The sequence below is a fragment of the Habropoda laboriosa genome, unplaced genomic scaffold (genome assembly GCF_001263275.1).
Source record: "Habropoda laboriosa isolate 0110345459 unplaced genomic scaffold, ASM126327v1 scaffold146, whole genome shotgun sequence".
Classification (NCBI taxonomy): Eukaryota; Metazoa; Arthropoda; class Insecta; order Hymenoptera; family Apidae; genus Habropoda; species Habropoda laboriosa.
This window is the reverse complement of record NW_017100267.1, coordinates 227,011-239,453: the sequence shown is the minus strand read 5'-3', so window position 1 is coordinate 239,453 and position 12,443 is coordinate 227,011. Positions and strand designations below refer to the sequence as shown.

Genomic DNA, 12,443 nt, shown 5'->3' with positions numbered 1-12,443 from the left:
AGCTGCGGAATACTTCAGAACCATCGTACTAATGAAAATAGAAAAAAAAGATGGATTTCTTAGGCGCAATTCTCAGCCGTTTTTGACTGCGAAAAGCCTATAAGTTTGATCTGTTTCTCGGTTTCTTTAATTTCCTAAATCTCTGAGGATCCTTAATTAGAATGCTATTTATCTATGAGAATTTTTTATATTGGATAATATGTACACGGAAATCCGTTTTCCTGCTGCCTTTAAGAATATCGTTTAGCGGTTGATGTTCCTTCTTCCTGTAAGTGGCGATATTAACAGTGAATTTTAAGATTAAAGAATTCGACGACAGTTCAGAGTCGATACGTTCGAAAGTAGCCAAATTTCGACTGTGTGTGAGTAGAGTAATTGTAAAGAAAATATTTATAGTCGAATTTCTGAATGCTTGTTTTCTCTTTGCGTAAGTAATTTAGTTTCTATTAGAAATATCCGGGATTTATAAAGGAATTAATTAAAAATGGTCGTAAAAGCTTTGATAATTTCACTTGTTCTCAATGATCTTGTACACTTTCAAGATGAAATACATAACAAGTTTTTCACGGTCAGACGGCTGTTTCGAAACACCGATGTGAGAGACGTGGAAGGAGAATCCTGTCTTGAAATCACCGTGCCTGTCGAATGCAAACGGATTATAACGGAAGGAATATTTCGCAGATCGGCAGAGAAAAAAACAAAAGGAAAAGAGGCGGGAGGACGCGTAAGTGGCGAGAGAACGTGTCGCCATGGGTACGATGTGTTGTGGCTCGCGGGTGTAGTGCGAATCATCGCGTAATCGAAAGGAACAGATAGAGAGTGTGTGGGAGACAAAGGGACAGTGGTGTGAAGAGGGAAGAGTGAAAGGAGTAGGAAAAAGAACGAAGATATAGAACGCGTGGATAAGCGTGACCGGCAGGACTTCGAAAGGCTAACTCTCTCGTGGCCAGCACATCGAGGGGAGGGCAACGGGGGACGTGGAGAGAGAATAATGCGGACTCGTTGCTTCCGCCTTGATCAACAGGACGTTTGGATCTGCTCGTAGTAAGTAGAGAAAAATGGATTTTTTTGCTGTCTATATACAGTAAATTCCCTACAAGTGTCAGTCAATTTGGATTCTACAAGTGTCCTACGCCTAGGCTGCGTCATTGCTGCGCCTATGTTATCTCGCTCGCTGTCAGTTAAGCGTGTAACACTACACCACTCGGTTTCTTTTACGTGATTTCACGGCTCGACAATTCATAATAGAAAAATATAATTTCTTTAATTTTACTTTTTTTCATCTGAAATTTTCGGGATAAAAAAACGTAAAATTAATAAAGTTGATGTTTAAATCGCTTGGTTGCCTCGACTCACGTTTCATCTTTATCTTTTATTCGCTGTCCTTGTCTACGTTCGGCAAACTACAAAGGCGGGCGCGAGGCTCGAAAACGTAGTCCCTGACTCTACAAGTGTCAGGTTTAGGTTCCTTGCGGACTGACACTTGTGGAGAATTTACTATTACTATGCTTGCATTTGGGAACACTGTGTGTCTTTGCGTGTAGAGATTGTTTTGAGAAAGTGAGCGATTTTTGAAAAAATTCGCAAAAACATTGAAGGTGACAATTTATTGTTGAAAGTAGGTGGAATGTCACCTGTTTCGGGTAATGTTCTACATGTGTCATACGGTAAGAAAGTTCTTGCATTAAATGTATCTAGAGAAGCTTGAAAATTTATATTTTTTAGATTAGGGAAGCTTCTTATTATAAAAGTAAACAATGATACATTTAGCATTAACGTAAGTCTCTGTAGGTATGAACAATGTTACATAAATTCATATGTATGCATTAGGCTTTTCATTATTTAACGACTGATATTTGAACTCTTGAACAGCACTCAATATTTAAACATGGTAATTTAATTAGTCATTTATTAAATTAAACCAAAGGTCAGTGTTACTATAGGTGAAGTTTTCTCTATTTATGAAGCAAATAATGCGAAAATGTTTACATATTGTTACAATGTACATCGCAAAGTACTATCGTAAGACCCCTCTTCCTTACTAAGTTTCTATTTATTACATTGTTAATGCTCAGCGATGCACTTCGTCTAACGATTTTCGTATTATACAGTTTTATTCTTATATAACTGCGTAATATACATATAGTGAGGAAAAAAAGTATTCGTATACCTTTTGAGACAGAATAACTTTTTTGAAATTGGACCTAAGTTTTTGGAAAGTTAAACTGGTTTGTTGCCTCGCAAGAAATCGCGACAAACCCTCGGTTTTTAACTCGGAACAATTAACCCTCGGAACAATTTAACTTGTTCAATTACACTTCGCGCGTACCGTACCCCCTTGGAGAGGTCACGTGCGCGGTGGAAAGTCACGCGGCAACCCCTGGGAAAAACCCAAAAATGGGGGTTTTCTAATGTTAAGCAACAATCCCCTTCCCTTGGAAAGAGCTGCGTCCCACCTAAACAACCTCCTCCAATGAGGAGTCACCACCTACAACCCCCAGAAGAAATCAGCCATCAATCAGCAACTGGCCAAAACTAAGGAAACAAGGCAGAAGCGCGTCCTTTTTTGGAAGTCTTAGCAGTGGTCTTACGAAAATTAGTATTTTGATAGTCTCGTGGCGACATCACCTCAAGTATCACTCTGTTGCGAATAAAACTAGTTCTTAGCATTTCACACTGAATAAATCAAGGTGTGATTAAACTCGCGTACCGGTTCGGCACTTAAGCATCGAACATTATGCGACCCGAACATGGTTAGTTTACCAGATGACATGTACAAAAAGTTTTGAAAAAATTACAATTTTTAACTGTGCGTAGCTCGTTGACCGATTTCGATGAAATTTTCAGCATGTACAGCTAATCGCAAAATTGAGTGTACACGCATATTAGAAGTATGTTTATTTAGAGAATAGGGTAATGACATAACTTTTTGTCGTATAATTTTTTTATTTATGTAATATATTCCTTTGAACAAAATTTTTTAAATATATAATACTACGTATATACTTAAATATATAATACACGGCGAATTGTACCCTTTGACACAGATTTATCAAGTCTTGAGGAAACATCTACTGGTAACCCCTTAACCTATGATTTCTTTTCCGACTATGCATTTAAGCGTCAGCCATTTTCTCTTTTAGTACTGTATCAGGTAACAAAAGCTAATCTGTCAGATTAATTACATTTAGCAATCCTCGGTCTTACAAATTTAAACGAAATTTAGGATTATTATTAATTTTTCTTACTAATACAACTATTTCTGTCACATCTTCGCCAAAATCTCTGCCACGAGTCTGACACGTTGTCATATGTTAAGGGGTTAATTTTGGTACACTGGTATTAGGTCTCGCGTTATTATCGCTCGCCATATTCGGAACGAATTTTCTTTCTCCCTCGACTGCTTCTATTTTGTACTGTACCTTCATATCTAAATCTATTAATTATTTTATGTACAGTAGAATGAGTTCTACCAATTATACTGCCAATTTCCCGAAGAGACTTCCCTTTGTAATATAAATTAACAATAATTTGACGAACAGAAACATCTGTTTCCTTTCTTTCCGGAGCCATTGTTGTAACTGACGCAAAGTAACAAACGAAGATTAAAACAATGGACGTAATGTGTTCTGCGATGTTGCGTAGTAGTCTTTCTATAATAAAATTGGAAAACAAATGCATAACAACATTCATTTTTAGGGGATTCCCATTCTGTACGCTCAAGTATGCGTTGGTAAAATCGTTGCATGTTTGGAAACAATAAGGAAGAAAAAAACTAGTTTACTTTTTAAAGAAAATTTATTTAGCAGTCGAATTTGAATGGTAGTACAATAAAAGTAAATATTTAAATTTATTAATGTAGGCATTTTGCACACCAGACCCGAGTACCCATTGGTTCGGCCCAGCGATATCTTTGCCTTTCGACGACAGTCGGTTCTTAGCTTCGGTAATACGCCGAAGAGTCCGAAATAAACTACTTTGCACGACATCCTGATTTGAGTAAAGTTCATTAGACCACCTCCTACACTAATTATTGCAATTTTCTTTGCAATTAAGAAATATAGATTCTACATCCTGATTTGAGTAAAGTTCATTAGACCACCTCCTACACTAATTATTGCAATTTTCTTTGCTATATATTAAGAAATATAGATTCAATACGAGTGTACACTCAATTCTGCGACTAGCAGTATATAACTGGCGTAAATCTACAAAACGTGTTTTTTAAGTTTTCATTACGGGCTCAGATAAAAAAGTTGTAAAATCGACCTTCGCTATTTTCTTCGCGATTCCAACCAATTGTAATTTTTGAAAAATTGTAATACTTATAACTTCACAACGAAACTCAAGTTTGGCCCTATTTTAAAAAAGTTATACCGTTTTGAAGAGTGTACGAATACTGTTTTTCCTCGCTGTAGGTGCAATGTGTGTCCTCTAAGATTAACTACCATTTCTCTGGCATTAACAGTTCCTAGGTTATAAGCGGACCCCAACTTTCCTTTTTGGATGCACGTTAGAGCATTTGAAACAGTAAAGACGTTTCCTCTGAGTCCGATATTAACAGTTTGCAAAGACTATTTCATTTCCATAACCCATTTCCAATAGTAACGAATGAAAAATTATCGGCCAGTACCGACTAGCAACTTGATTAGTAAATTTTGATGTCGAAGTGATTAATAATTTTAGTAAACAGACATTTGAATGTTAGAATAGAAGACTTCTACATATTTCAAATTTATGTTTACATACATCGCAAATGAAATGATCCATATTTTCTTGATCTGTACATTCGACATGTACTGAACATTCACATTTGACGCACTGTACCGAATCTTCGTCAAATGACTGTTTGCAAACGATGCACCAGTGATTTCTTCGTTAAACTCTAGTTTCCTCTTTGTTGGCTTATCTTCTTTTAATTTCATTTTAGTTAATAACAGATTGAAAACCTTAATTACAGGAGAAAGAAACGAAAAAATTTGGTCGGTGCTTTACGACAAGCACGTGTAAAATTGCAAAACTAATGCTATTTATTTACACCTTATACACTAAAGATAGTGTATACGATATGAAAAAATCATTTAATTATCTGAGAAACAAGAGGTCAGCTCTGAAAAATAATTTTTTACTCGTTAAATATTAACCTACACGTTTAACATCTTAAAACGGTTGGTAACATGAACTGTATTATTCATTCGCTTATGCGCGTAAAGTGCAGCTAATTAATGGTGGAGGCGAGAATTAGCCTTTGGACGGTAATGTACGTCAGTCGGTACTGCACGACTCTTCCCTGCATTTATTAAGAAGAACAATAGAGATTTTTATACTGTTACCGAATCTTTCTTCTAACTTACTTTTCGAGCAGTTTGCAGATGACGGAAATAATCAATTAACCTCTTCAGGGACACCGACACACATGCGTACCTTTAAATTTTCCGAAAATTCCAATATTTGCCATAGAGAAAATATGAAAAACACTATCTCCCAAGGAAAGTAGTTTAATTGCTATCGATTTAACATGAATATAAATGTAACTGCATAAAAAATTAGATCAATTTTTGCTAACTTCAAAAAATATCATCCCTGAAGAGGTTAAGAAAACAAGGAATTACACTTTATGGTTCTCGTTAGGTATCCTTTATCAATTCTCGAGCAAGTATTTAGCGTCTTTTATATACATACATATGTATGTGTAGATAGACGTGAGATAGCTTCCCTGACCGCAATAATTAAAGATAAGGGATAAACACAACAGGAGCAATTAATCGCTAAGTTAGCCGCCAGCATTCATCGGAGAAAGAGAACTAGATAACTGTAAGTGGTCTCGATGTATTCAATGATGTCGCTAGCAGGGTCTAGTCGGTCAATAGAAAGTACAATACAGGTCATGACAAATCCTATAAATCATTATAATGCGGTTCGTTCCTTCGTGCACATACTTAGATATTCTTCTCATAATCAGCAAGGCTTAGAAGATCTAGGCTTAGAAAAGGCTTAGAAAAGATCAGTGTTTACAAATAATTGTCAAACAGTTTGTGAAAAGAATTTCAATGTTCCGTATATTGCGATAAAAACTTTGTAGTTCTCCTGCTCTAACTACTAACGCAGTTTGCAATCTTATTGTAAAATTTGACTGTATTATATTTGACTGGTTTATTTCAAAGTAATGCGTATCTGTTGCAACAGAACAAATAATTTCAGTATTTTGGTGAACCTTGTTTGGGATACACAACCCCATAATGGCAGAAATAGAGAATATATTTTATCAAAGTGATAGCGACAGTTTTAATGAAAGTAGTGATCTTGAACAATCTGACGAAGAATTTTTTAATGATCCTTTAAGCGATAAAGGGGAATTTCAAAATGAAAATGATGAAGAATATATCGAACTAGAAAGTGATAACGATAGTGAAATTATTCCAAGACGTACAAGATGCTTATCAAGCAGTGATAGTGAATCTTCTCGTGCAAAATTAGATGAGTGGATTTGGGAAGAAAAAGAAAATGTTAAATGTTATTATAACCAGTGTTTATTTGTTTTAAGAGTATTTTGTAATACTAACTGCCTAAAGTTATTTCAATATTATGTAAGAGTATATATAATGAATAATACGAAATAAATTAATTCTTGCATAAAGTCTACTGCTTTTACTTGCCCACAAAATTAAATGTGCTCCAAGTGCAAAAAAATTTTCAAATAAATGTGTACCCAAAGGGTTAACCTTATTGCCACCGGCCACCCAACGCCGGGTGCGGGACGCCTATGTCGCAAGACGGATTCCCTGCGCCCGGGCTGAGGCACTCCAACTCGGCGGTGGTTTCGGACCCTAAAAAAAAAAGTTAGATATAACAAAAATTAATCTAAAGCCTTACTAGGAAGCATATATTACTTTTGTGTACGTTCGGAGAAATCCGTTTAGCCTTACCACCTCTGTTTAGTAAAGATCTAAATGTTTATGATACGTGACAAAGGGCCCTTCGGTCCCAAGCGGGGTCGTAGGCAATATTAGGGCGTTGCGTAGGGGCATTCTCAGTCTGTATACAGTGCTCTTACCATCAAGTAGAAAAGCGAACCTTCCTTGTGTCAAATAAAAGTTTGTAGTTTAAAATAATGATTATTAATTATTTAACAACCAATAACTCCCATAATCCAATACGTAAGTGGTAGGAGAGAAATGTAAACGGTTTCTGTGAAATTCGAAATGCGTTAAAATGACGCGTCCCGAAACAGTGTGATGGAAAAATTCGTGCTGTATGAGGGTTGCCTAAGTTCATCAAGTTGTGCTACATGGAAACTCTGTTATAAAAATACCGCGTTATGGGAGAGTTGTCGCTATTTCTGCACCTCAGAGTCATAGGAGGGTTGCCTATAGCAGGATCCCCCGTATTCGAGGGTGCTATGTCCCAAATCGCTCGCTATTGTTCTATCCGATTCGGTCTCGATTTGTCTCGTTCGTTCTCTTCGTCACGCGATGCTGTATGATCCTACGTGACCGTTTCGGCCAATGATAAAAATACGTGTGCCCTGTCTTTATGATTGTGTCAGAGAAGGTGGTCTTATTACACTATGACCAATCAGACCCGCATTCCTTCCGCTAGCATTCCTTCCAACGCTGCACTGTACCATTGTTCGTGTGTGCGACGACCTGCTTGAAAGGTCAGAATGTCAACTTGATGCTATGCTATGTAACTGGAGCTAACGAATTGCTCTTTACGGCGGATCGTGAAGAAAAATTCACATCTACATATTTCCGTACACGTTTCAAATAACACAGCAGTTGCTTAATTGAGACACGAACAATACGATTTTATTGTAAGCTTCTGAATGACGGAACGCATTTTCATTAAACGGCCACATAAATATTACGTTGGTGAACACGAAATGTCGGATTTCGACTAATATGTATTGTTCATTATGTAAATATGTACACTGCCGCTCAAAAGTTTAGAGCACTACTCGTTATTCGGAGAAAGCTTCTTCATACAAACCTATACAGTAGTGTTATTAGAGGTACTGTACTTGCGCATTAAAATCGCATTACACAAGTGTGATGTAGGATTGAAATTGAAATTATAATTCGACTGAGTATTTGTAGGACGAATTGGACAGAAATATAAAAAAAAAGTCCAATACCTAAAACAGATCTGTAGAAATATGTGTAAGAAGCTTGGAGCAATATTAAACCGGAAACAATGGAAAAATTAATCGCCATAGTGAGGAAATTATGTGAAGCGGTCATATAGAAGAAAGAGGATTCTTTTGAAAAAAGGCAAATTTCCGTCACCTAAGCGTACACATTCAACTAACGTAAATAAGAGGAACAAACATCACAAGTACGTATATTGTTTGTGGAGGGTTGAATAAACTCGAACATGCACCTGAGAGGCAGTACCTAACCCTCAAAAGACACTTTCCTAAATTTGCATTGTTTTTCTAAAAACTAAGTGCAAAATAATTACAACTTCTACTTTTAGTTGTAATTAAGTACTATAGCAGAATAATATTTTTAATAAAACATTCATTTACTTAAGGAAAACTTTATTTGTTTTGAAATCATAAATCGAAACTTAAATGAAGAATCGCGTTGCGCCAAGAAACCCTTTTTCAGAATTATGCTCTGTTAACCTTTTTTCGGAATTTAAAATAAATACGAATTTGTAATTTTTTCGAATGAATTCAATCTTGGAAGTAATTCTGGCAAGGTCACCTACAATATAGACAGAGAATTCGGAGAAAATACTGAAATATTCGTAACATTAGTGTAACTGAGATATCATCCGACGTGCTGGGCACACAGTGCTGATAAAATTATTCGAACGTGTTGAACTTAACTTCCATAATTGTATATCTTCGTGACAATTCCGCATAAAGCTTTAAGATAAATCCAATTTTCTGCATAGTTTGCAAAATTGAAGTTATAAACTCGTCGTGAAATAGCAGAAAAAAGAAACAAAGGCAGGAAACTAACTATGTGACAATAGACACAGATATACGAAAAGTAGAAAAATTCAATAGTGCAGTTTGTAAACATGAAACATGATCTACACTACCGGCCAAAAGTTCGGAATCACTGAGCATTGCAATTTACACAAAAATTTCGAGAAAAAAGTCGACGACTTTGAGAATTTTTTATCGTTCGAATCAATCGATATGAGATAAATTGATAAATGTAGAATTGAGATAAACTTCAAATCTATAAAATATTAGCAGCAGATTTAGTATTGATGAAAAGTGGGAGGTGTTTCCAAACTTTTGGCCGGTAGTGTATATAATTTTTGTACACTAAATAAAATGCATAACTACAATATTTAAAAATTAATATCGCGTAAGTTTGTGCAGTGGTCTAACGTTTTCTTAATAACGAAATCTACATTTGCCTCTGTTTATTTTAAACGAATTCTGATTCAATCACCAATATCGTGATAAAATCTTATCCAATTTTGAAAGCTTGAAAGACGGTGAAAAGGCCACGTATATAACGGGTAAAGAATCTTTCTCATGGAAATATCGTATGAAGAGTCGCTAAATTAGCGTAATTGGATTAGTCACAGTTCGTGCTTTGAACGGTGCGTTAAGAAAATATGAAAAACTAGGCTTTATCGAAGTAGCAATTTTCTTTGAATGGTACTCATCATAAAAGATGAAAAATATTTTACAAAGTCAATATTGTTAATAGAAATTTTTATTTTACAATAGTGCATTTATACCTTATTTGTTTAATCAATATTCCTGTGCAAAACATAGGAAAGAAATAATTAAATATTCTTCACCTTTAAAAATAAATCTTCAAAAGGTAATTTATTGTCAAATGAAATACTCGCAAAAATGCAAGGTAATTCAGAACTTTTTATATTTACTTTTAAAAAATAGGAATGATTAATTCAACGAAATTAAAAATTAAATACATAATTTATAATTATTACAGATAATCTGTCTCTTTAAATTCTAACACAAATTATTTACTGTAATATTTCATTGCTTTTCGAAATTATGTTTATGGTTGTTATTGTTATCATTAGTATCATTATTTTCATCGGTGTTATTATTATTAATTTAAGCAACATTAAACTATCAACTTCGTAAAGGCTGTTCGCTTGACCTTTTCTGTAACTATTCTTACAGATTTGTTAGTTCAAGGGTAATGAGTAATGAGATTAAAACGGTGGAGAATTTCAGTGACCTTTCAATTTTCCACGAATCCTTAGAGTCTAACTGAAATCTTAGAGTGGCAAATCTACTTATATAACGTTAAACTGAAGGTGAATTAACTTACTTGAGTCAGCTGCATTTTATAAATAGTGAACAAGTTATTTACATTCAGTTAAGGTGTTTCGATTGGATTATATTTCTGCATTGTAGAAAGGTGTTTTCCAATCATTTACGAGAATTTGTACACGAGCGTAAACATGTATTTACTACTGTTAGGACGCTAACTATTTGTTATTGTAACTAGTTCTTACGCGTTTCTCACATGCTGACTTAATTTTGCGTGAGATAGTTCAAATGTACGGTGAGGAGTAGAACTGAACCAATCACAGAAATTTTGAACAAAATTACTATTTATTGTATAAGTCGAAAGAAAATAAAAATCAACTGCGCTGATTCTTTCCTCATTGTCGTAGGAAATGCAAACAATTTTCTAATATTTAAAATATGTTCTCCTTCGTTTGTGATAAATAAAATTTATAGAATCAGTTTTGCACCGCATACATTGGCAAGAATAATTCTTTGTTTACGTCGGAAGATTTCTCGCACTCCACTTTTTTTTTTATTTTATTAGAAAATTTATGTAGCTTTACGTAAAAGATAGAAAACAATCATTTTCCATAGGTTTAAGTTTGTAATTAATGGTGGGAAAAAAATTTACCTTCTCTGGAAACATTTTCGTATTATGAAGACAGTGAAAACAGTTATATTTTTATTTTCTAAGTTTAATTACATTATAAAAAAGGTAAACTTTGTCGAGATACTTTCAACAAGAATCATCCTTCTCCAAGGGACCGCATGCATGGATCTTACCGCTGCCGTATAGAATTCCTCACATGTACTCTTACAATAATATCTGACGAGGAGAGGACACGGTCGACGGGAAACGGATTTTCCTGAAACTTGCAGTATTTGAAGATGTCGTCTCCAAATTTAATTTGGCAAAGCAGTAGCTCGCGCTTCTCCATATTTTCCGAGAAAATTGCAATTGAAAATCGTTTTTCTTGGTTATAAGGAGTTTGTGTTAACGAATGAGCAACAAGCCTAGCATCCAAGAACGTAGCGTGAAATACTGGTAATCAGTAAGTGCCTAGGTTCAAGCCCTCGGCATTGGATATTTCTTATTTTCCTTTCAATTGATACCTACCTCAATTTTAAGCGTAAAATTTATGAAATCTGCGCCAATGAACAGTTATTTTTATTTTTTAAATAGAAAATGCATGTTTTTTATTTGTGGGCATTGGGAAAAAATCGAACATAAAAATAATACAGAATGTTATATTTACTTTATTATTGCACATTCTCTTTATTAATATGAGATATGTAATTAATAAAGAGAATGTGCAATAATAAAGTAAATATGAGGGTGATAATTGTAAATGTGAGATAAAACTCGGTGAAACATATACATTTGTGTTCAGTAAACGTGTTTTCTAATATAAAAACGTATTTTATAAAAATAAAGTTTCATTAGATGTGTTAAAATTCTATTGAAAACGAAAAGCCGAAATATCGGCTCAAGGTATTTCTCGCGAAACTGCAAAGCCGATATATCGGTTCATGGGTACTAAGAGGGTTAAGTTGGAGTAACTATGGACAGATCGGGGTAAATACGAATAGTCTGTTCTTCTTTGCCTTGTGAAAAATACAGATAATCTGCTGAAAAACTTTCTCCAGTTCATTTCTGTACCCATTTTTGGCAAACTAGACATTCTCTACCCCTTTCTCTTTCTTACTAATTTCGCTTTTTTGTCTTCGTTCTGCTTAAATATAATACTTCCTTATATTTTCGTTTTCTTCCTATTTTCTTCTGTTCTTTCTTTTCTAGTATAAGCTTTTCGGGCATGCTGGCGAAAATAATTGAATGTTTCTTCTTTTCTGTTCCTTTATTAGGTTTGAACTGAGGCATAGGTATTAACACGTTCACTGTCTGGCGTGTTAATAAGTAAATGTTGTTCAAATTGTGTCGTGTTTGATGTCATTTTCATCAGAAAAGTCTCATCAATATGTTAAGAAAAATTTCGGGATAAAAAAACGTAAAATTAAAAAAGTTGGTATTTAAATCGCTTGGTTGCCTCGATTCACGTTTCATCTTTATCTTTTATTCGCTGTTCTTGTCTACGTTCGGCAAACTACAAAGGCGGGCGCGAGGCTCGAAAACGTAGTCCCTGACTCTACAAGTGTCAGGTTTAGGTTCCTTGCGGACTGACACTTGTGGAGACATTACTGTACTCCG

The 12,443-nt window shown here is 34.8% G+C and overlaps 1 protein-coding gene across 1 annotated transcript in view; it reads left to right on the top strand.

The window, feature by feature from the left end:
- Positions 1-6,239: 6,239 nt before the first annotated feature.
- Positions 6,240-12,443, top strand: part of LOC108573376 (piggyBac transposable element-derived protein 4-like) — a 21,597-nt gene continuing 15,393 nt past the window's right edge. The window contains 1 exon segment of the mRNA XM_017935813.1: positions 6,240-6,526. Within this exon segment, the coding sequence (XP_017791302.1) occupies positions 6,240-6,526 (287 nt within the window).